Below are 25,159 nucleotides of genomic sequence, written 5' to 3'. Positions count from 1 at the left end.
TGGCTCAATTTAAAGGCTGTGCTGTTAAGAAAGCACAAATGGAAGCAAACTTATTCAACCCCCAGTATTGACCAGCTATTAAGGTCTTATTGATTGCAAACAGCTAATTTAGTTCAGTAGTTCTCTTTATTATCTATTTTCTGTCTCAAACAGCTCCGTCAGTGGCTCTGAAAATGAAACCGAAAAGAATACCAGACATTTGAAAAGCAAGTTCTCTGGTGTATCTGGTTCAGTCAGCGGATGAACAACGAACTGCAGATTTGCTTTGTGTGAACGCAGCTCATTTTAGACAAACAGGGCCCGGCTCGGCTGCAGCGCATCCAGAGCTACCAGCCAAAGGCACCGTCCACCTTCCGACTGAATGCACTAATGGCACTAAGGCTTCTCTCTGCAGCAGGCCGGGGGGGGGGGGGGGGGGGTGGAGGAGATGATGAGGGTCCATGCCCGAGACCTGCTGCAACAGACACAATAATACTGCAGGAACGGCACCAGGCATATTGCTGCTCAGACAGAAAGAGGCGATTTGAGGAGACCGCGCATCCCTGCGAGGCTGCCTGAGGCGTACACACAGCATCATGAGAAGGATTTGAGTTGACACAAGTCACAGCCGCTCCATCGCCGGCGTGGAGGAGGGGAGATGAATTATTCAGCCAGCCCTCCTCGGTTCTGACGTCTTATTGTGTCTTATGAGAAGGTGAGGCGAGCCGGCAACAAGAAGCAGCACGATGCAGCACAGCATCACAGATCGCTGGTCTGTCCCCCCCCCCCGGATGAAACGACAGCCGTGCCTCGCTGATAGCAACATCTCAGCCCGTGTTCAGTGTTCCTTTTGGCTTGGCTTTGTTTTGATGCCATTACAGCACTGCAGCACAATATTCAGCAGCCAGATTCACCACCTGCTGCTGAGGTAAGAGGACGTCAATAAAAGAGGCTCAGTAGCTCAGTTCTCCTGTTATACCCTGCATGATGCACATGTTTAGGACATGAGCATCATCAGAACAGATCCAGCATCAGCTGGAGGTTTACATTTTACACATGGAAAAACAGACGGAATCAAGTTTTCTGCTCTTTTTTTTTTGCAGATCTGCATATCCAGCAGCGTCTAATTACAAATGCACAACCTTGAAAGCATCATCATCTCACAGCAGGTGGGATTTAACGCCCTGCCACTGCCAACAAAATAAACGCACCCACAAACAAAACGGAAGTGATTCACGGACGCACCAGAATGCACAAAAACAATCAAGTCGTATTCTTGTGGTGTAACTTAGTCGTTTATTTTTAATTCCACAAATTTTTCAAAAAAATTACAAAATACTCAAATGGAGAGAACACAGGACTCACAATTTGTCTTACCATTTCTACTTTTTGTTTACATCGTGTCAGCCCATGGCGACTACTCGTATATACAATAAGCTTCAAGGTACCAGTATATATATAAATCTCAGCAGGCAGAATTTACATTCTGCTATTGCCGCCATGAAACAAGAAGCTAAACCGTTGACAACACTTAACATCAAAGGCTTCGGAGACACAAAAATAGGGAGTCGAAAGGCGAGGGAATCGTCAGGAAACGAGGCGAGGGTGATGATGAGGGGCTCGTTGTCAGAGAGACAGGAATCAGCTGGAGATGGTAAGACAGGGCAGGGCGACAGGTTCTTCTCAGATCCACTTTTTTTGCTCAAAGGGGGGGGGGGGGGGGGTGAATGATTACAGGTGTTTGCATGTGAATTACAGCGTTATAGAAATGGTCACTTTTAGATGGAAGTAGATTTTCTTTATTTGGTTCCAAAGAAATCATAATGGCCAGAGTGTCATCATCATAATCATAATAATAATAATGATCTTAGTGCACTGGAAATATTGTGAAGGCTACAGAAAAAAAGAAAAAGAAAAAGAAAGTAAAAAAGGCAAATGCATCATCATGACAGGTTAACAGGACTTATAACAGTCAGTGGCAAACACGTGCTCAGGAGCCGTGCACATCCCGAAGGAACCGAGGCAGGGGAAAAACAAACGCACTCGCAAGCATGGACCCTCTACACAGGTCGCCACGTTGTACCCCCCCCCTCTAGTGTGACTCAACCCTGCAACACTACACAACCAGACACACATTTAAAAGAATCCTATAGTCCCCTTAAGTCTTAAGATCATGTTACTGTGAACAAAGGAAAAAATGTGCCAGTTTCTGCAGTTCAGCCAAATGTGTTTCTGGGTGGGGGGTGGGGGGGAGGTGCACATTTTTAAAAACCATTACTAAATTCATTATCTGGAAAAATAAAACTAGTTAAGAATTATTTTTAGTTTGTAAAAAAAAAAAAAAAAAAAAAAGGATAGAGTGGCGCACAACGCTTCTGTCAGTGCAAATGTTCTTTTGTTTTATCAACCCATGGCTTCAGTGTGTGTGTGTGTGTGTCCACAGAAACCTCCCAGACTACCGTTTACTCAAGAGGCCGAGCTGACAGGATTATGGTCTGGCGTGATGTGGGACTAAATCTAGCACAGTGATGTCAGAGGAACGTCACAACGGAACCACAACGCTCTCAGAAACCGCTCGTATATATATATATATATATATAATGCCATGGCGCTCCCCTTTGAAACAAGGGATAATGCTTCAAAACAGTTATATTGGAGGCTGAAACGACTTGGTTTGGAGTCCACACCTAGTAATAATAATTATAATAATAATTATATGTTTATATATATTATTTACAGACTCAAAAATGCCATGCTGTAAGCTTTTCTTAAAATTATGAAAAACCTCCAACAATGTATTAAAATAAATGTTGAATTTCAGATAGCATTAGTAATTCTTCCGTAAACGGCCTGACCGCTCTCCTCTTTTTTCTGTTTGTTTTTCTTTTCTTTTTGATGAGCACAGTGTCTTGTTCTAGCACCTACCAAAAAAAAAAAAAAAAAAGTCGGGGAAGCATGTCATGCAGGAGTCTTGAGGACGTCGCCACTACTGGCTAGATACCAAAGATGTCTTTAAGTGTCAATGTTTCGTAAAAAAAAAAAAAAATGTCCTCAACAGGAACAGAACCCAAACATCAGAAGAATTGTCAGACGATCCGCTTGGCCTTTTGCTGTTCTTTAAAAACTGAACAAATCTGTAACAACTTCCTTTGTCCTGCCCCCCCCCTCCCCCTCGTCAGTCGCCGCTCCCCCTTGGATGGTTACAGCTGTTTGTCACTCTCTTTCTTCAGTCGGCTGAAACGACAAACAACGCATCGATATTTAACACACGCACACACTCCATTTGTCTGACTGTTTTAACTCCTGCTGCTCATCGGACCTGTAGTAATCCTCCTGGCCGGGCAGAGGCCCCCCGTGCATGTGGTGGTGGCCGTGGAGCCATTGCTGCTCCATCGCCAGCCTTTGGAGCTCGGCTGACTGGGCATGCATAGCCTGCAGCTGGTGCGCCGCAGACATGGGCGGGGGCAGACCCCCCGCGAGCTCCCGATGGAATGGATTACCTAGAGGAGGCGCAAATCAAAGATCTGACTCAGCAAGAGTGGATTGATAGATTGCACCTTTCCCCTAAAAGCAATGTCACATTCAGAGAGCCTACCGAAGACCGGGTGGCGAAGCATCTCGTGTTCATGTGGCGGCTGTCCGAGGAGAGGGTTGTGCATGGCGCCAGGAGGGTAAGGGAAACGGGCCAGGTGAGGTCCAGCTGCCAGGTGATCTACTGCCAGGGGGTGGGCCCCCAAACCTGGAGGACACACAAGACATTCGCCACCACCTTCTGGCCGTCAGAATCTGAGATTCAGGGCGCACTCGTTTCAAAATATATTTGTACTACGCTGCTTCATGTAATATTACTCATCTGGAACATTCTTTTTTTTAGTTGTCTTTTAAAAAATAAATGTGTCTTCCTAAAATGAAATAACAAATATGGGTTCAGTAATTGAACGCATATTTCGCGGAGTTCCCCAAGGCTCTACTCTTGATCCTCTACAATTAATAAATATATTAACAATTTACAAATACTTTTTGTTCTTTGACCTGCTTATGATACAGAACTATACAATGACAATATATCATTATCACGCAATAAAACATTTGCACACCGAGGCAAAAAAAATCATATTAGCATATCTATACAGGAAATACTACATACAACACCTATCAAATGGGGAATATGTCTGTAAAGGTTTGGCGAGAAGCATTTATAACAACTTTACACAACAAAAAGTGAGATTAATTTCCCCCCCCTCCCCCCCTTTGTGAGATTGTCATCTCAATCATGCAACTTTAACACCGATACATACTTTTAAATGTGCTTTTCCAAGCAGGGCTTTCTTTTACCTTGGTGAAGAGGATCCTGCTGGTGGAGGTGAAGATGGGAGTGGATATGCGAGTGCTGGTGGTGGTGGGGGGTGACGTTGAACATGTGTAGCCGGGCGATGGGGTCGTTGGCCACCGTGGCCATCCGCTCGGCGTGGAGTCTCTCTGCAGCCAACCTCTCTGGGTAGCTCATTTCCGCTCGCAGCTGGGGCCCAGCGAGGGCCAGCCGCTCACGCTCTAACGGGTTCAGGCCTGGGTGCAAGGAGGCGAAAGGGTGAGGACCAGCCATGGGGGGCAACGTGATGGCCCCGTGTCTGGCAAAGTGCTCCATGGGATTTGTGGAAGGGTGAAGTGCGTCCATCTCTGGAGGCTTAACCTCGAAACCGGGTTTCATCCTTTCCCTCAGCTCCCTTTCACGGATTTCCCTCTCCCGCATCTCCCGCTCTCGCAGCTCCCGCTCCCGCATGGCCGGGTCCGCATTATACAGGCCGGGCATGTGATAGGCCAGCAGCGGGTCTCCCGGGTTGAGGGACACAAAGAAGGGGTGGTTTCGATTGGTGGGGGACATGACGTGGGGTCGGGCGTACTCGCTCAGGGTGCGCAGGGCGGGGGTGTCGGGGCCGATGTACGGAGGCACGGCCGCAATCGTGGTGGGGGGGCCGTCGAAGGGTGGGCGCATGTGGGTGTGGCCGAGCATCTGAGGATCGCACATTCTACCGTCATGACAGGAACTGGAGGCTTTCTGCAAAGGGAAAATGGCCTTTTTTAATAAGACTTTTGATTTTATTAACAATTTTTTGCCAGATAAAACGGACAAATGAAACCACTCACCGCAGCTCGCTCCATTTCCTTTTCTCGTTCACGCTCTCTCTCCCGCTCCTTTTCCCTCTCTCTCTCCCGCTCCTTCTCTTCCCTGGCTTTCTGCTCAGCTTCCCTCTTGGCTCTCTCCAGCGCATCCTCTCGTTTCTTGGCGAGTTTCGACGAAGCCAGAGGCGTGAAGTAGAAATCTGTCCGAGCGCAGGAATTGTAACCCCGGTCCAGGTGCTTGTAGAACCTGCAGCCAGAGAAGAAACGGTCAACGCTGTTAAAACTTCGGGTTTGTTTAAGCTCTTAAATCAAAAATGCAGCTAATCCTTCGATGCAGCACAGGATCACAGATCGCTGGTCTGTCCCCCCCCCCCCCCCCCCGGCAGGCTATATCAAGTATTATTGAAATCCTCATTTCTATTCATTGGCACTCTGTGAGCCACATAAGCACAAATATTCATGCTTAGACGGCCTCAGTTCACTCTCGCTGTATTAAACTCCCCCCCCCCCCCCCAATAAGACCAGCCACTCAGCGCTCAGGGCTAATTGAGGCCTGATTCCTGCCCTGCTGAAGACATTTGATTTGATTTTCACGTTTAACCCTTGAAATCCGATTGCAGAGGCGAACATCTAATCAACAGAGCCAGAGAACAGAGTCTTCTGCTCAGACCTCTGATAGCAACAACTGCCGGTGGGGGGGTAATCCTGACCCATTTGACAGACTGTGTAAATAGATCGGTGCTCATGCACGTACCGCGCCGACTGGCTGGCATGGCTGGGCGTATTGACGACAGTGGGCTCTGGGGAGGGGCTTCTCTGTGGGGGTGGAGGGCTTTCTGGCTCTTCTGTCTCGTCAAGAGGCTCCTCTTTGATGTGAACGGGTGGGAGCGCCGGGCCCGGACCAGCGAACGTGACTGAGGCAGGCAGCGGCATAGAAATCGAGGAGGATGGAGCGGAGGAAGATGGAGGCTGTATGCTCGGCATAGAGTTTGATGAGGATGGGGGAGGGCCAGCTGGAGGTAGAACTGTACTGAAAGGATGAGAGAATGGCGATTGAGCTGGCCCGCTGGGATGGGAGGCTGTTGCAGAAGTCGGCAGAGGAGGAGGCGGGGGAGGTTGATGGCTCGCTGATGACGGGAGGCTCTGGGACTGAGTTAGAACTGGAGGCTGGGCCGGGGGAGGCTGAAGCTGCTGCCCCTGGGGCATGAGCTGGAGAGGAGGTGGGTGTGCTGATGGAGGGTGGTGGGTAGATAAAGAACTCAGGGGCTTGAGGGCGGGAGGCGGAGGCAAGTTTGAAGGCATCTGAGGGAATGGAGGCGCCGACATGTGGGGCTGGTGTTTGTGGGACTGTGGGTTTGGTATCTGAGGGATGGGCGTGGTTGGTGGGGGCTTGATGTGAGGCATGGACATCGGGGCCGGGGGTAAGGGTTGCTCTCTGGGAGGCTGCGTTCCACTCTGAGAGGATGACTGCACCTGGGAAGGAGGTGTGTGCGAGCTCGGCTGTGATTGGCCAGAGATTGGCAGGGGTGTGACCTGAGACTGACTCACAGGGAAACCCTGAGGAGGCATGGCGTGAGGGTGGGGCATGTGCGAGGGTCCAGGCTGCAGTGGGTGTGGCATGGGGGGCATGGGTCCGTGATGCGAGCTCGGCAATGACTGAGGTGGGACCGGGGATCCGGAAGGCAGAGCCTGAGTCAAAGGCGAATGCGGAGAGGGAAGCCTTTGAGGGTGGAGGGACGCTCCCGACGGGACGAGAGACATCGGGCTCGCCTGGGGCAGAGGCTGTGGAGGTAGAGCGGCGAAGGCTGCTGTTGAGGAGACCTGCGGGACCAGTGAGGGAGCCGAGGCTGGAGGAGGAGGAGGTGCTGAGGTGCCAGGCTGACACTGGATGACTGGAGGATGCTGGCTCTGCAGGAGCTGCTGCTGCTGGGCAGAGGAATCCGAGTCGCTTTCATTGTCCCGGGGGCTGGGGATGCTGGGGGAGGAGCTCCGGTTGTCTTGATCAATGTCTTTCGGGTCGCTACTGAGCTCCTCATTGATGCTGCGCCCGTCAGAGCTCTCGCCCTCCCCTTCCCCCTCAAATTCCGAAGGCGAGTCTGGTCGACAGAGCTCCTAAAGGACGCAGAGAAAGGGATGAGTATCAAAAATAAAGTCTGTGCATCTCAAGGAATTACAAAACAAAAATCCAAAAAACTCACCTGCGTCTTGGACTTCTTGGCGCCGGGCCTCTCGGGCTCCTCAGTGTCCGAGGCCCCCTTGTCCCGCTGCCGTTTGCCACTCTTCATCGGTGAAGGAGCCTCCTCCTTAATCTTCTGCGAAGTCCAAGCAGCAGAGCCATTAGGACAGCTTTCACAGAGACGGGCTCGTAGAAAGACACGGCCACGTTTACCTTGCTGGGCTTCTTCATGGAGTCCGTTTTACTGTCAGTGCTGTCGGTGCTCGCCGCGCTCGGCGACGTACGTCCGCTGGAGCGCAGATCCTCATTGGTCGGTGAGGCTCTGCCATCCGGACTGGCTGTCTGCTTCTTACGACCACTGCGTAGCGTCGACATCTGTCGACAGTAAACGACAGCAAACATAACTCATTACTTATTATGTTCGTTTCACAACTCTAAGGTGAAAGCAGATAAAAGCTGTGGACGTACCGAGCCTCGGTTCCGTCGGGTCCTCATGCTATGCTTCCCGCTGAGCCCATCCTCTTCCTCTTTGACGGGTTTGAACATAAATGGCGGTGGCTCCACGGGCTTCTCGATGGGGGGCAGCTCACCGTACTTCTTGAAGTGAATTCGGCAGTCTGTGCACAGCAAGATGTTCTCCCGGCCCCCGTGGTGCCAGTCCTTGGAGGCTGAGGAAAGCCATTTACAGTTGTGAAATGAGACTGAGACCCCCACCCTCAAAAACCCAATGCCATAGAAGGTCAGTTCAATTATACAATGCATCATTCTGTATTTTTTTTTTACTACTATACTTTTATATTAATACACTAAGTGCAAATTATCCAATTACTATTCCTGAATTCTGTTGAGTGGAGAAACGTTGCGGATGGAATTTCCCTCTGGGATCAATAAAGTATTCGGATTCTGAAGTAACTCACTGCTGGGGAGTACAAAGACATCCAAATACTCACTGAACTACATGAATATTTGCTACAATGAGAGCACAGTTCTAGATCTAATCAGAATCTATTGTATTTTTTCATGCGAGATCTGAATGGATGGTATCTGAACATTGTGGCTGCAAGTTAGCCGTGCTAAGCCAGCGTCATTAACCGCCCTTGTGATGGCAGATCAGACGAGAGCCTGGCACTGAGAGGCAGCTGTGGGGCAAGAGGGATAATGAGAGAGGGGGGGGGGGGGGCGAGCTGCGGGCTCAGGTCGGATCTGATGAAATTAGTCCCGACATCTTCTGATGCCCATCTGTCAGCACGCAGGCTCAGGCTGATCGGAATCAGGACACCCATATTTAGAATTTGAGTGTAAATGGAACAAGATCTTACTGGTGGAGAAGCAGTGGCGGCAGGCGTAGCCTTTCAGCTCCTGTTCACTGTCTTCACTGTCAAAGTCGTCTTCGCTGGCTGAGCTCAGATCCACTGGAAGAGGAAGCAAACCATCACGCTCGACACCCCGCGCCAGAATATATCGGGTTACATCTCCAGTGAAGTGGTGAAACATATACGTACGGAACTCGCTGGAGGGGGGGCGCGAGGGGGTGTTAACAGGGGTCGACGCCGTCCGCGTCTTGATGCGGCGGAAGACGGGCTGGCGGCGGTGTCTGCGGTGGGCCCGGCAACTGGCCGCCTCGGGGGTCTTCTTCCAATAGTAGTAGAAGGTAATTAACTCTCCCTGAAATGAAACGGCACGGGAACGCGTTTAAAATGGGATGTAAAACGCGTGAAGAACACAAAACACAGGCGTCCACGATGAGGAGGGTGGTGTCGCTCGTCACTGCAAAGGAATTCAAGTTCAAAGGAATTTAGGGTTAACCAGCGGTAAAAAAAAAAAAAGAAGAAAATTAGAATTTTTTCCTAAAATATGTGCAAAATGCACATTAGCAGTGAGCGCAGTGTTTCACACCGAGGGGCCGGGGTTTGAAGCTCGCCGGGCGTGTCTGTGCTGCAGCCCGGTCTGTCCCGGGATTAGGCTGAATGCGGGGGGTATTAGGATCAGTGCCCTGGTGGCAGGAGCGTGAATGGGAACAAAAGAGCACGTCAGGCAGAGCCGTGGCGATACAAACAGGGAGTGAAATGGCTCCGCGCCCCTTTTCATGGGAAGGGTCAATTGAACTTTAATCAAACATCGGAAGGCGCGCGCTCACCAGCGGGCGAGGCGAGGCGGATAAATCCACCGTACAAAAAGCCTGCCAGGAAATCAATACCCAGCTGCAGCATTAACACACGCCATCATGGAACACAAAGCGCTTTGCAGAGGCAGCCTTTGCATGGGAACTTTTCCTTTCCGGCCACTCTTACAATACACAAGCCATCCAGCCGTCGGGGGGGGGGGGGGGGGGGGGGGCGGACGACTAACGAACTCTCCCTCGTTAGTCATCGTCAACCGGCTCAACAAAAACATTTCAGAGCGAGCCGATGTGTTGCTACGGCAGAACCTCGAGTTGGAGACGTTCACATACGGAAGAGGACCCTTCTGCTTCCTTTCAGTTCACGGTTGATGCTAAGAACAGAAGCTAACGGAAGCTAAGTCACCGTGCGTTTGCATCGATGTCAGGTTGGAAACAGAACATTCTGGTCTTCCTGAGCCACCCCCCCCCCCCCCCACTGTGAGGCTGACTGGCCAGTGGGGGATGCTAAGGCGCAGGTGCTAACCGAGGAAAGGCAGGCGTCCTGATGTGAAATCTAATGGAAATGTGCAGATCAAAAGCGTGGAGTGGTTGGCGAGCCGCTTAATGACTGTCCTCAGCAGTAGCCTCCTCACCGTAGGATAAAGGTCACTGTGCCTCGCCGTCGCTTACACCGGGTCAAGTACCATCACATCTAGCGGGTGGCTAATGAAAACATTATCTCGGGTTTTTGAGCGAGTGTAAGAGTACTGATGAGCTTGGGGGGGGGGGGGGGGAGCTTAATAAATTTGGAATAAAATGTCAAGTTGTAAAGTGTTTAAAAAATCCAAGAACTTTTGGTTGAGATTTCTCCTAAGCATGGAGTTACATACGACGGGGCCTTCAATGTGGACGTCCGTGCCGGCCCGTCATTACGGCGTTTCTACTCCACGACTGGGATGTCTCGTTTGTGCGTTACTTTGTGCGTTACTCCAACTCAAGTTGCCATTTTAGAGCATCGAAGTGTGTTTGTGCGAAAGGACGTCGAGTTAAAGACTAGGTTTGGCTGTGACTTCCATTTTTATGGAAAAATATATCAATATTTGAAGGTCATTATTTTATAAATGCAAGTCAGCAAGTGATGGATGAAAACGCGGCTTCATTAAAAACGTGCCTTTTCATTGGAACGCTAAAAGTAAATCACGAAGCGCGGGGGAGGCGAAGGGATCGGTGGTCCGGCGAGGGCGAGGGTTAAACTCCCATCTTTACACCATCAACCAGTCTCGTCTCAGGCCCGGGCCCAAACAGATGGTTTCTGTTTTTCCTGGCAGATTTGTGACAAACGGCCCCTGATTTGACATGAAGCCAAATGGTTAAGACCGTTACTGGCGAGAGTCGAGGGAACGAGGAGGGGGGGGGGCAGTTGGTCCAGAGAGAGGAAGAAAGAGCCAGCAGAAGGTAACAATGGTAAATGAACGTTCAATCCAACCGAAGCCCTTCCTACAAACCCCTTGAACTCGAGTCTGTTGACTTGACGCAGTCTAACGGCGGCCATGACAGCGGCGCTCACGTGATTTCCGAGTCCCGGTGGCTGAGCTGTGTAAACATCTATTAGTGCAGGATGAACCTGCGCTCCTCCTGCTTCCTGTACAGCCTGCAGCCTCGGAGGGGGGGATCGTTTCCTGATTCGTTTCAGTGAGGGGGGAGGGGGAGGGGGTGGCATCTCTCTGAGCGACATCGAACCAGCTCAATTAAATATGTGCTCGACCGCTGGACTTTGCTTCATTCATTGGCCGCGACGGGTCACGAGAGGATCTTCTGTGACCCTCCTGCTGCCTATAACTGGGGGGGGGGGGAGCATCATAAATGTGAATGTGAACAAGCAAGCGTTTTACAGTGGAGCCTCGGTAGTCGACCAAAAAATGGAGTTTAAATTGCCTCGGAAGTCGAGCAGATTTTCAGAGTTCAAACACACAAGCGGAGCCGAGACAAACCGAAGACGAGTTTTCTCTGTGTGCGTGTTTTTATTTCGCTTTGCTCTCTTTAGCTCTTAGTCGTGGATCATCACTACTAATATCACTGGAGGAAAACTGCAGCTGTCAGGTGAGTATATTAAATTCAGCTGTGGTTTTATATATTGATATATATTATATTATGCATTGAAGCAATCACGTGTATGTGGTAGATTAAAAACAGACTTCTCCAGCGACTGGGTGGAGAAACTGTTCAACAGAACCGTCCCTGCTGCGCGGAGCCTTTCTGCCAGAGGATGCCCGAATCAGCGGCGCTTTCACAGGTCAGTGATGCTGGAGAATCGGTTTTCCTGCTCTAAGCTCTTTTGCCTATGAGAGCAGATTGGATGGCAACAGCGCCTTTTTGCTGGAGGGGTGTGATTGTGCGTGTTCGGCTGACAAGCCAGTCCCTAAAAACCACAACATGAAGCCCAAGAAAAAACTAAATTACACGGGAAGCTCCATCCATCAGGTCGTCTGCTGCGCCGCCCGCGGTGTGGCTGAAAGGCCGACTCAAGCTGGACGAGCCTCCAGCATCCGACGGCGACGTCACCGCCTGAACACGTTGCATCGCCCCTAGCAAAGGCGAAGGCTGTTCCTTGCTGGGGGGGGGGATCGCATACAGGAGCTGCTGGGGGGGGTCGCATACAGGGGCTGCTTCGGAGGGATCGCATACAGGGGCTGCTGGGGGGGATCGCATACAGGGGCTGCTGGGGGGCTCTCACGTCTTTGAGAGAAGACGACAGCAGAAAGCTGGCAGCACAGCACCTCCCTGTCTGACTAGAGCTCCACTTACCAAAATTACAACCTTCTGCAGTCCCAGCAGCAAAATCAAAAGCAAGTATGAAACATTTTAATGTCACATTTGTGTTGCTTCTTGGAAGCAGCAGTTTGTTACACCAGCGTTACACAACAAAGCTGCAGGGTTACCGGCTGCTGTGCAGGAAAATCGATGTCACTAAACGACTGTTACAGGACGGAACAGTCGTCTTCAACCGCCATTGTACTAGAGTGAAAAAAAAGTGTTAAAATAACAATAAAAGTTGATCTTAGTAATCTTTCAAATGTTTGTAAAATGTGTTGACACTAATGGTGACTCAGTATGTTACACATATTTCGCCTACTGTACGAACAATTATGGAGTTTTAAACATGAGAATAAACCTTTTTTAAAAATTCTGCTTCTCAATTGGCTCAAATGTTACATTTCTCTATTTGCAGCAAATGCTGATAGAAATCAGTTTGATAAATATTGTCTAATATCCTCTGAAACCAGTTTTATAAACCCCCCCTCCAGTGTAAATATCAGCGGCCCGGTTATCTGCGATCTGCCATTTCAGCATATTTCGTTGTTTAAACACTGGAAGCGGCGAGCTCATGTTCCATGACGTCCTCTCCAGAGCGAAGCCGGTTGCAGCTGGTCAGAGAGCCCCTCCCACTTCCCCCTCCGGGCCTTTATGTGACTTTATATAAAGCATTCCTGAGTGCTAGACGGGCCTGGCGTGTTGACACGGTGCTGGGCGCTCACCCTTGGCACTCTGGCTGTTAGAGCCACACTGGTGTTTAAGGGCAGCGCGGCTAATAGAGGATAGCGGCGGCGGCACTAAACCACGGGATATCACCCCAAAGGCGTCCAGCCACGCTCGCCACTCCTAACGACAGCCATTTTGGGGAGCCATAAATTCCTGAAGCAGGCTTTGTTTTTGATTGGTTTTTACATTCAAGTAGGGAAAATAGTGTTTCTGATATTGTTGCACTAAAGTCCCAGCTAGAGGATTTTAAAACCAGGAGGTAGATAATAAAAGCGGCTTTCCTCGGGGCGATCCCTCCCATCAGCACTAAAGTGAGTTAAACCACAGCCCCCCCTCCCCGTGTGACAACCCGGGCTTTTTGCTGTCGAAGCTGAGCTACACTCCTGCTCCCCTCTTTTCATACATTTAAACGGACGGCTTGTTTTCCATTTTGCAAGGGAAAAATTAATGCGTCTGTGCGGCGGCGGTAGGCCCAGATCCTGGAGGAGGTCTGTTACCTCGCCTGCCAAGTAGACTCCGCCCCCAGGTTGAATTACATGCATACATTCTTTGCAGCCAATCCACTGGACTAGTCACAAAACCAGTAAAAAAATATTAATTTAAGAAGCCAGCGTGAGAAAACTGTATTCACACACTTTGATCTCGCCTTCGAGAGGCCTAATAAAATAATGGCGCATAAAGGAGGTGTCACTAAAGAGTAAAGATATTGGCTGAAGGTGACTGGACGGGGGGGGGGGTGTTTGATTCTCCCCTTGCTGACGGCGCGTCAAGCCAGAAGCAGAGAAAAAGCAGCGTCTGCAGCGCTCCGTGAATCCAAACGCTCCCCGAGGAATAATCCCACGTGTCCGACGTGTTCCTTTAGTTAGCCGTTACAGCCAAATCCAAAATCTGCTGCTGGAATTTTGCTTCGCTGGCGATCGGGATGAACTCGACCGTAAAACAAGACGTCTGTGTCGTTGCTGCGTTTTGCTTTAATAATCACGTTTAAATGATTTTAATCATTGTTATGGCTTCGAAACCAGCGAGACAGAAAACTCAATACAAGATACGTCTCAGAATCCCCAAAACAGTTACCTGTCACGAAAATAAAAAGGAGAATTGAACAGCGTTCAAAACAATCAACTTTTAATTTATTAGCAACACAATTAAAGTCATTAATAATTCCTGATCTTCATTAGGGTTTGATGACAGCGACTTCAGCAAACAAGGGAATGAAATGTTTGATCAATGAGGAAAAAAAGAAAAGAAAATCAAAATTGAAAATTAATTTAAATGTATGTTAATATATTTCACATTTATGGGATTAAACTAACTTGTTGGCCCTGTAATAGAAAGTACAAAGAGCTTTACAATCTAGATTTCAGTATAAATCAGTCACTTCCAGATGATAAGACTCATTTTCTGCAGCAGAGTTGATGTCTGTGGAACGACGACGAGGCCGCTCCCGACAGCTGGATGGAGAGGCCTGCTCCTCAGGGAGGGGACGGCGCCTCACATCTCCACAAGTCGTTTAATACTTGTTCACAGAGGGTGCTAATTAACGCTCAGCATGTCAAGTCCATGTTTAACTGTCTGTAAATTACTTCTAACCCTCGCCTCCGTCAGGCTTAACAAGTTGTTTTGCTGCTTCCAGACTGCCAGAAGGGAGATCTGACATTCCTGACTTATCAATAAGGCCTCCGGTTAAAACCCCGGCACGCTGAAAACATCACTCAGCACAGAGTTTTACTGCGAGCGAATTCCGCTACTCACAAGCAAACCGCATTTCTTACAAACAAATAAAACAAATGAGAAACAAATGATCTTACCGTTTCTTTGTTGGGAAGCAGCTCCTTGCGGATCCTGAAGAAGTTTTTGCCGAACTGTCTCAACCCTTTAATGAAGCGCTTCTGCAAATTTTCCACAGGAGATCAGAGAGAGAAAGAGAAAGAACAACAACAAAAAAAGACCCAGTTACTGTCTGAGAAGTCATCTTAACTAGAACCACACGATTTAAAGGTCAGAACCGTGACAGAAAATTACAGAAATGTTGTTTTCATTTTGTTTGTGTGGTTGGAGAAGTTTGGTGGGAATCTAGAAATGTCTGCAGCCTTTTCAGAGGCGGAGAAAACGCAGCCGTGTCAGGGTAAACGAGAAGAGGGGAGATGACAAGGAAGGGAGAGACGCCGGGGCGAAACTCGTCTTTTTATGAACAGGGAAAATACAGCTGGGAAAAAGAAGAAGACATTATTCTGACTGCTAGGAAACAACGTTCATCGTGTTAATCAGACAGGAAAGTTCCAGTCCAAAATGTGAACTTGGGTTGCAAAGAGAGAAAACGCTTCAGTTTTCTGCGTCTGGCCATTTTTCAACGCAGAGAAAACTTGTTCAAGATAACAGCGACGGTGAAAGGAGAACAACACGACTCTGGATCTGATCTGGACATGAGAACCGAATACGGACAAACCGTCTCTCACCTCAATAGGCACGAAAACCACACCAGAAACGAAGAAACGGCGAGAAGCAGAGCGACCCGAATACACGTCCTCTCTCCTTTAAGAGCCGCGGACTGGCAAGCCATAAAAAGCCGAGGCTGAAAACATTCAGAACCGGCGGAGCAGACGGATTTACTTTCTTGTTCCGGAGGCGACCGAGCAACTCCGGCAGCGAGAAGGCAAAAAGTCCTCGGAGTCGAGCAGGATCCACACGTCCAGTCCACAGGTACAGGGAAAATTAAGAGGGCAAATCCACAACGTCTCTGACGGTACACTGCGCACCCCCCCCCCCCACCCCCTTCCCTTTTTTTTTTTACAAGCAAGAAATAGCTTGTCAGTCACTCTCTGCTCTTCCACTACAAAGGGGAATGCTTTACATGTGATCTTTCTGCAAGAGAGCCTCTGGTTTGCAGCAGGCTGGAAAATCCGGACTGGAGTACGGGCCGGCATGTTGTGTGAGAGCGCTTGTTTCAGCCTGCTCTCGATCCGCTCTAAACCGCTGCGCCAGCAGCCTTCACGTCTCTAATATATATAAAAAAAAGAAGAAGCCAGGCCACTGCTCGATGCTTCCATTAAAACAGAAACTACAGCGGCCACTTTAATCCAATCAGAGCTCTCAGGCACGAAAACCGAACTCGCTGCCAGCCTGCACGGAGGAAGGCAGATAGAATTTGTGCGGAGAATGGTCTTGGACTGTGGTGGAAAGAGAGACAGGTGGGAAAGAAAACCAGACATGGATTCTCCTCCTGAGCGTGAGGCGCTAACTTTTCGCGTAATGCACAGTGCATCATGTAATAACAGCCTGTTTACACGACCAGGCTTTGTGGGGACAGAGGCCAACGTCACCCAAACCAGTCAGCAGAAGTCACGGGTGAGAGGATCCGACAACAACAACAAAAGAATGTTTATTTACTCTAAAAACAACCCTAATGATATTTAGACCTTCTTAAAGTTTCACCATTTAATAATAAATAGAAAAACCAAGTCGAGATTGAACCAGATTTTAAAGGAGTCCAACCAAAGGGAAGACGCTAACAGAGGACAGCCTGAAGACGAAAGTTCATTTACATTAATCACACTGAAGGTGTAGCAGCTGATTAGCCAGTAGATGGAGCCGTCCCCAATACCAGCACCGTCACCCACATCCCAACCGTCTCCACCAGTCTCCAGCTGACCCAGGGGTTCAGAGCAGACTGTCAAGTCAAACATCCAGTAAACTCACTGCAGGGGTCAGAGGGTCGACATTATAGGCCTTGGCTTCAGTATTACATCTCTGGAGGCAGGGACGGATTATGTCGACTGCATCAGGTTGGTTGACCCCCCCCCCCCCCACCGGGGGGAACCGTGGGATTGAGATTTCCTGCCGGTGGAGCGGATCGACTGTTAGACCTCCGGAGAAGCCGGCGAGTCCATCCGAATCACGCCGCCGTAATTACATTCCCAAGCTGCACTATTTACAGAGTCTGTTCGTGCATCTCCATAGGAGCTTAGTGTACGTGCCTCCTCTCCTCTAACCCCTCCCTTCCATTTTCCCTCTCTTCCTGGCTCCCTCCTCCCTTCCCCTCCGCACATCGACTCCAGTTTAAGGCTCCATTTCAGCCGCCTGGGCTCACTGTGCTCCAGCCCAGCTAATAAATCATCCGCCAATCTGCTCCCTGAATCGCTCTGCCCCGGCTCCCATTGCTCCAGCCCTCTGTCGCTAGGCAACGCAGCGGCTGGAGGAGGGGCTGAGCGAGCCAGGGTAGCAAACGAGAGAGAAGGCAGGAGGAGGAGGAGGAGGAGGAGGGTGGAAACACAACCAAACAGCCACCCTCCTGCAGAAACAACAGGCTCCTCTCCCCGAGTGTGTTCCAGAGAGCTGGTTCTTTTCACTCGAGCCGAGGTTCTCCTAACAGAGCGCTATTGTGAGACCAGGGAGGAGACATAAAAGGGAGGAGGAGGAGAAAAAGGATTCAATCGTCTACTGTTGCGTGCGAGCGCCCTCCCTGCATGAGAGTCGGCTGTTAAGAGTTGCGAAACTGGTTGAGATAATGCCGACACACGCAGAAAAGATCATATCACGACGACGGAGAGCACGCTCCAACACGGAGAACGACTCCTGCTCCTCCTCCCCGTTCAGCCACCATCCTCGACTTTCATAGCCCGCTGGGGGGTGAGGCGAGGAAATCACCGCGTGCCTGAAGAAGAGGCTGCGTTGACAGGCGTGAGACAGCCCACAAAAGTCTATGTTTAGAAACGGCAAGAGTGACATAAACGTGAAGGAGCTATAGCTATAAAACCTATTAGTACTTCTCTGTAGCCTCGGAGAGACCTAAGGTTCTGCCCCCCCCCCCTCCCGTTTCCTTTGATTTGCACTGTCGCAAAAAGTGACAGGAAATGCCAGCACCCTCCCCGTCCTGGCTGCTGCTTAACTTAGTCAACAAACCAAAGAAAGTACCGCAACGCCGATAAAACAGAGCTGTCAACATTAAACCTCGCCGCAGACGGCGTCGCCCTGCAGAAGAGAGAAGAGGGCCACCGAAGCAAAGCCGCTCGTCTGACGCGTCTGCAGCCTGCAGACGAGGATGCAGGGCAGCAGGTTGCGTTTGATCTGTGGCTTTTACAGTCCGGTGTATTCGACCGCTGGGGGGTGCCGCCGCCATTTCCTGTCCCTCGCCGTCCCCCACCTCGGCCTGCTCCAGTCATCCATCAGCCGCAGACGCCGCCGGGGATAAGCGGCGGCTCGGGTGCAGCTGGCGGAGGAACAGACCCGCCGCGGCACAGCGGTCATAGATCAGCGCCTCCGCCCCCGACATGGCGGCGCGCAGCACGATCTGCTGCTCCCGCTCCTCATTGTTTGTGTGGCACCTCCTGTTGGCTGATGCATTACTAGCACTCCTTATTTACCATCGGGGAGGAGAGCAGCTTCATTTGATCAAGTTTGCCTGCCAGTCTGCAGACCTCTATATATTTATTACTATTATTAACGGTTAGATGAGAAGTAATTTAAGATAACGATGTGGGGGGTTACTTATCTACTTGATGACACAAAGAGGTTCATACATTTGGAATACATTTTTGAAATATTACGTTTCCACAGAAAGAGTAAAAAACACAAAACGTTTATTTGATGATTGGACTATAGAATAATCCGATGAGGGGGGGCCTGATCCGGCTATGGCGAGGTGGGACTCCTCCTCCTAGAAGCCCCAAATATCCCCCCCCCCCCCCCACACCTATATTAACGGCAATTATATTGGTGATGACATTTCCCCGTTTGTCAGTGGTTAGATTAGCCGCTGCTGCGCCATCGACAGCCTGCTGAGGACTGAACAGCTGCCAGCAGGTTAGACTGTGCAGCAGATGCTTAGATTAATCTCAGCTCTCGCCTCTGAGCACAACAACAGAGCCGACCCAGAGCTCTGAGAACACGACCCATCGAGCGATCGCTCCAGCATGTAGAGACTCAAAATGGAACGGCAGCGTCACCGTCTCAAGGGTAAAAAGGTTGAGCAACCTTTGCGTTGAGGAATTACAAATATTGTTATTGCTGTGGTATTAAGACCGGGTCTCGGGTTTGTGGCAGAGGCTGCAAGCAAAGAGGAAAGGAATGGGGGGGGGGGAGACAAGTGACCCTGAAGACAGGCTGATCCTGCCCTTCCAGAAGCCACCGCTGTCACTTTTATTCTCATCATGAAAAAAGGATATGCAGGGGTGGGGTGAAAAAGAGCAAGCAGGAATAATGACACTGGTCCTGGAGGGGGGAGAGATGGGGGAGGAGGAGGAGGAGGAGGAGGAGACGACTCACAGCAAGGGGTGATGAATAAATAACGAGGAGCGGGGCTGATTTTTCTGGAGCTACATTTACACCTGTCCCCCAAGGTTACATGGATGAAAAGGCACAACTGGAGATCACATTGCAAGAACCCATGTCCTCTGCTGTGGGCCAGCTGACCCCCCCCCCCCCTCCCCTCCACCCAACGGCACAAAAAGCGCTGCAGCAGACACCCCGACCAGCTACACAACGCCGTCTGGACACGGGCCAGGCGAGGACGGACCTGGAAAGACATCAACTGTGCAGCAACAGCTATGTTGGTAATGTGATTACAGAACGTCGGCTTTCCGCGCACGCACTCGGGTTTTATCTGAACACAAAGTCACCTTATTGCAGTATTTAGGCAGACGAACGTCGTTGCCTGCATTAACCGGCTTTAGCTGCTGGATTGAGGCGTTTCAGAATCAAGGTTATTTCTATTCTAGTTAATGTCTGGATCAGTGAAAATATTATAAAAATTAAAATCACAAATGAACCTCAGGCCTTGGCACTGAGACCGTCGATGTTGCGTTACGTTCATGCATGAAAAGACGTAACAGGGTTCATTTAATGTCCTCATCAGACTTAAACCTTTCGATATCTATCGGCCTCTATTACAGTACTATTAGCTGATTTCAACCTCATTCAAGGAAATGACAGATACTCATATTCTTTACGAGCTCGTGTCTCCGATCTTTCAGCGATCATCGTTAGAGATTAGTAATGCCGTGCAAAAGTGTCATCATCTCCAGATATATCCCGACTGTGCTTCTTTCATACTTCAGTGTGGCGATAACCTGCTCCGATTGTTTATAGAGTAGTTATTGCCACCAGTTATAATGCAATAATAAAGGGTCATTAATAATCCCTCCATAAAGACAAAGTCTGACTAAATTCTGCAGGTCTGGCTTTTCTTCTTCTTCTTTAAAACCAAATTACTTTCTTCATATCTGAAGGCTGCATCAAAAAATCAACATCGACCAAACCTTCCGGCATGGCAAAATATCAGGGATGAAAAGCACAACCCCCCGGGAGGAGAAAAAAAAGCCACAGAAGCCTTTTCTGGGCGACGCTTTTAGTTTTCCTAAGATCTTCAGACAGACGTCCAAACATTTGAACACGTCAACGGTGCAGCCGCTCCTAACCCGTCGTGCTCTTTGATCAGGAAGAAGGCTGCCATTTTCTGATTCCAGCCCTTCATACATGGACGGGGAAATCCACATCAAGATTCAAATGGAGGCTGACATCACCAGCCTTGGGTCTTTTTCCCTTTCCAGACCCTCACTAAAGAATTATTCTGAGGGTGATAAACAGGATGCAGCTGCTCTCCAACCTTGGAGGCGCTGGAAACTGTCGAGTGTTCCGACTGAAGTTTCTGAGTCCGAGCCAAGACTCTAAACTCACCTCAACAGCTCCCTCTAAAGACACAAGCAAGGCAAACAGCGAGGAGCACGAAGGTGATAGAACAACCCAACAAAAGAGTTTCCTGTTTTCAGGGGTTTGGCCCTTTTTCTTGCCTAATATTCAAGCATGACACTTTTGTTAGAGCATTTCCTAAACTAGAAAAGCACTCAGAGAGCGCAGACCTCCACCAAGCAGCTCATTCCCCTCATGATTAGATTTACACCGTCCACATGGTGATCTGGATCATTACCAAAAAGGTTATAAATTGTTCTTGGTATCTTTATACACCAACCAAGAGTAAATCCAAAGGAAGGTTTCTCTTACCACTTCGTCGTCCGACCAGCACTTCTCTATCAGTTTGGGTATGGGCTTCTTCACAAGGCGCTGCAGGGCCTTTCCTGCATCGTAGCTGCTCTCGTGAAGCTGAGGACGATCACAACAGACCAGGATTAAAAAACAGGCACAAATTCATTAAAAATACATTTCTTTTTTTTTTTTTTTTTTTTACAATGGCGCCCATATTCTTTATGAACACACAGGAGTGACATTTTGAGCTCACAGGAAACTCCCTGCACCGCGGCGACAAAAAGCAAACGCTGTTCAGATTTAAGCTCTGCCACGACCACGTGGGTGAAACGGGCAGAGCTGAAGCGCTTCCTCCGAGATGAAACATCACTCGTCTGAATTACAAACAGAAAAGAAGGCCAAGGGAAAGCTACGTCAGTTTAACAGTCCAGAGAGCGGGAATGGAAATGCCCCGTTTATGACGAGTCCTCTGCATTCTGCATTCATGATCAGCTTGACTGGCATCGCTCTCATCACACTTAATGTATTGAAACCGTGTGAGGCTGGGCTCACTGCAGGGGGGCGATCTACGGGCTCAGAGGCTCAGCCAGTGGCTACTGCACCCGAGCACAAATAGTATGGATAGTAATGGTATTTTTTTATTGCCGACCTGTTTGCCGGCTACTTACCGTGTTAAGTGCATTTAATGTAGTGTCGTCTCGTGAGGCTGCTAAACACCCATCTTCTGTTGAGCCCCCGTCACACATCCCTGCAAAGGCAGCCATGCTCCTGCAGAAGCAACACATCGGAACGCCACGTTAAAACGACCAGACACGATGACTAGAGACTAGACGCACGATAGCAGCCCCGAGCAGAGGGACGCTGATCCCGCCTCCAAGGTATAGCAGGAATGAAAACCAGACAATGAGCAGGAGTCAAACCGATTTGACCTTCCTTCACCAACGGTAATAACAAAACAATGCACCCCCCCCACCCACCCACCCACCCACCCCCCAATCTGCTTTCATTGGACTAGTAGGCTTGCATCCCGGCCTTTCTGTGGGCTTACCTTGCAGCTCTGAGGTACATTAAAAGATCACAGTCATTCACGCCCGGCATCCAGACCAGCTCCTCATTCTCGGTCACGACCTGGCCGCCAGGAGAGGGGAAAGGTTGCAGCTCGGGGAGCTTGGCCTGATTAGGTCCAGGGAGGAGGAGGAGGAGGAGGAGAGGGACAGATGGTGTCACACCACAAATAGCATGAAGACAATATCGGCGCCCATCCCGCTGTCAGCAGCTTCCCACTGTGCGGCGGCAGCGAGGAGTGGGGACAAGTTTCTGGGTTGAATATCTTTACACAACGCAGGAGCCAAAGACTCGGCTGACTTTCCCCCTTTTATATAAACAACGCTGCGTCGAGACATTCGCCTTTTCTCGAGGATGCGCGTACGAATCCCGCCTTAACTCGGTGGCGCCAAACTATTTTTCTGTCGCGTTTAAACTCCAGCTACGAGGGTCACGAAACCTGTAACTTGAGCAACGTCACGAATTAAAGCGTCGAAGGACTTTGATAAAAACTCTGTTTCAGATTGTGCTATCTGAAATGACCGACAGCGCTACGACTGAGGCTAAATGGCATCTGTGAGGTAAAAGCTGTACGACTCACTTGGTGGCTGGGTCCCACTCGGATTTCCCCTTGTGTGCTGTTCAGTCGCCTGGGAAGACAAAGGAAGCAGGATGAAACAGTCTTTACTTCAGTTTCAAAGACACCTGAGAGAAAAGGCTCCCCGTTAGCATCCTGCCTGCTAAAAGAGACGGGCAACGCGACTAACGACAAAGTCGCCACCGACTTTCATGACGAGAAGAGTCGAAACGATGCAGGAAAGAAAACGAGAGAAAACTAAGAATCCGTGACTTGAAGTTGAAGATCGAAGAGAACGCCAGCGGGGGGGCGGGGTGGGGGGTGCTTTCTACTTTACAGGCGAATCACACGTGAGGAAAGGTACACCGGATTTAATTCTGGAAAGCAAACACCGGTTTCCTGGTCGACTGCTGCTCACAGTGAAGCACATATATGCATGCTTGATATTGTGGCTGCAGCAATAAAACAGAATCCCCTTAAAGGAGGAGGGGTGTGTGTGTGTGTGTGTGTGTGTGTGTTGTGGGGGGGGGGGGTCTGGCTCGGGATGTGCAGGGCGAGCGCCTCTGAAACGACTGCTGGTGCAAATGTTGGTCGCCATAGAAACTGCAATTTAATAACAGTGCTCTGAATCTCCAGCTGCAGTGGATTAAAGAAAATGACAAGATGTTCCTTTGGAAAAGCCATTCCCCCTCCGTTGCCTTGGTAACAACACTGATTTTCAAACAGGCGAGCGTGGAGCGGCCCAGAATCTGTCAGCATGATTTGCACCCGGAGAAGCTTTGCACTCCATCACAGAGACCCGGCGGAAAGCTCAGAGGCCGCAGCCCTCTGGTCTCGTTACAGACGTCGCCGTCCTTAACCGCCGACCTCCTCTCAGACACCGGAGCGTAATCCATGCCGGTACAGAGGCCGTCAACGCCGGCCAGAACAGATAAACACATGAAGAATTCAAACTGCATCTCGGCTTCAGGACACGCGTTTTATTACACAGAGCCTCAGCACAAAGAATAAAAGCAGGGCGCTAATAAGGAAAGTATGGTCATTCGTGCGTCGTCAGCACATCAGATTCAAAGGTTTCGTACGCTTGTAAAGGCGCTTCCTGCTTTATCTGATGGAAGGTTCGGAACTCCTCATTATAGCCGAGTCATTATACCCGAGACGCTAGAAGAGCAAAAGGCTCGGAACAAAAGAAATACCCTGCTCAGAGTGAAATATACCCTTCAGATGGTTCACAGCAACGACGCTGAATGTCTGCACGCGGCCTCCTAACAAAGGAAAACGCCGGAGACACGGAGCGAACCGGTGAATCCGTTCCGTGTTGTAACCCGAACAGAGTTCCACAAACGCGTTCCTGATGATGTGCAGTCGTCCAGCTCAGCTGTACGTTTGGCAGGAGGGCTGGAAGGATGACAAACAAGGACCGGCGTGCCGGAATAAGAACGGCACGATTTACTCAGGCAGATAACAGAGAGCAGAACCTCACGGGTTCTGAGCAGGGAGACGGGATCACAGCGGGACGCTCACGAGTTTCCATAAAGACGCCGGGCTTACAGGAACAAGCAGAAGAATACTTTAAATATGTATATGGTACATGATTTAGTAAAGCTGATATATTCAACAATAAGCAAGAAATACTGAGGATCCCTCGCCACGGGTGCTCTTCATTCTGGAAAGACTCGAGGGGCTCTCGCAGAAGGAGGTACCAGCATGAAACAATACAATACTCAGTACTCGGTCAGGTATTAACGTGAAACGAGAAACGCCTGCTGTTCTATAAAACAAGAGCATGAAGCTCCCAGATATCACATCCCCGTCTGAGCTACATGTTTCCCATGATAAGAAACTCAAGTTTTAACACCTGGAGATGCGGGATCAAGCTCCTGTTTATTGTTGTGATTGTTCTTTACTGCATTTTCTGCAAAAAAAGATAGAGATAAGAGATAAACACCTTAAAATCCAAGAATATCAGGAGACGCCTCTCCCAGACTGGAAGATGTGTGCATAAAGCTCTGTCCTAAAATATTGGTATACAGAAGTAAGTGTACATAAAAAAATTATAATAAAAATTACAGCAACCCCTAAATAGCTAAAAGGCATCCTTTCACTAATTGGATGTTTCATGAAAACAATATTAAATAGTTCTTAATTCATGCTCCAGAATTAAACATGACTGAAAGACAGCTTCAAAATATGAGATTAAAAAAAGCACAAATTTAAAACCCAAACAACAACAGAGCAATCAAAGATAACCCCGCCCCCCTCCATCAATTTCAGCCAATGGCAGCGCGAGTCTGTGGCACACTGACACAGGAAAAACAAACCCAACTTCATGGCGCCCGAGCGCAACGACAAGCGGAACGACAAGCGGAACGAAGCACAAGCCCCGCTCCGTGCGCCATGTCGTCCCGAATGTAAACAGGAGCCGCAAAATGGAGCCACGGCGGAGACAGAACCGGGTCTTGGTTAGCGTCACGGGCGCAAGATGGGGTCCAAATTCATCCGCGTAAACGCTCGTAGGGCTCGTCGTAAACAAATCACCGCGTAATGAGAGAAATAAAAGGTATGACGCGCTGGCGGCGCCGTCACGACCACACAACGCCGCTGAACGCGCGTTATCCGCGGTGACGCGCGGTAACGCAGCGCA

General features: G+C 49.6%; 1 protein-coding gene across 1 annotated transcript in view; it reads right to left on the bottom strand.

The window, feature by feature from the left end:
* Positions 1-1,262: 1,262 nt before the first annotated feature.
* rerea (arginine-glutamic acid dipeptide (RE) repeats a) overlaps positions 1,263-25,159 on the bottom strand; it is a 56,279-nt gene continuing 32,382 nt past the window's right edge. Inside the window, exons 6-21 of the mRNA XM_068743848.1 lie at positions 22,540-22,588; positions 21,943-22,067; positions 21,563-21,662; positions 20,913-21,011; positions 14,726-14,806; positions 8,779-8,941; positions 8,596-8,688; positions 7,745-7,944; positions 7,490-7,651; positions 7,299-7,412; positions 5,855-7,212; positions 5,125-5,347; positions 4,315-5,035; positions 3,575-3,748; positions 3,299-3,479; positions 1,263-3,213 (exon numbers count right to left, since the gene is read on the bottom strand). Of these exons, the coding sequence (XP_068599949.1) occupies positions 3,180-3,213; positions 3,299-3,479; positions 3,575-3,748; positions 4,315-5,035; positions 5,125-5,347; positions 5,855-7,212; positions 7,299-7,412; positions 7,490-7,651; positions 7,745-7,944; positions 8,596-8,688; positions 8,779-8,941; positions 14,726-14,806; positions 20,913-21,011; positions 21,563-21,662; positions 21,943-22,067; positions 22,540-22,588 (3,877 nt within the window). The 3' untranslated portion in view covers positions 1,263-3,179. The remainder of the gene's footprint in view (positions 3,214-3,298; positions 3,480-3,574; positions 3,749-4,314; positions 5,036-5,124; positions 5,348-5,854; positions 7,213-7,298; positions 7,413-7,489; positions 7,652-7,744; positions 7,945-8,595; positions 8,689-8,778; positions 8,942-14,725; positions 14,807-20,912; positions 21,012-21,562; positions 21,663-21,942; positions 22,068-22,539; positions 22,589-25,159) is intronic.

The sequence above is a fragment of the Brachionichthys hirsutus genome, chromosome 2 (assembly GCF_040956055.1).
Source record: "Brachionichthys hirsutus isolate HB-005 chromosome 2, CSIRO-AGI_Bhir_v1, whole genome shotgun sequence".
Classification (NCBI taxonomy): Eukaryota; Metazoa; Chordata; class Actinopteri; order Lophiiformes; family Brachionichthyidae; genus Brachionichthys; species Brachionichthys hirsutus.
The sequence above is the reverse complement of the archived record's forward strand: the minus strand, read 5'-3'. Positions and strand labels throughout refer to the sequence as shown.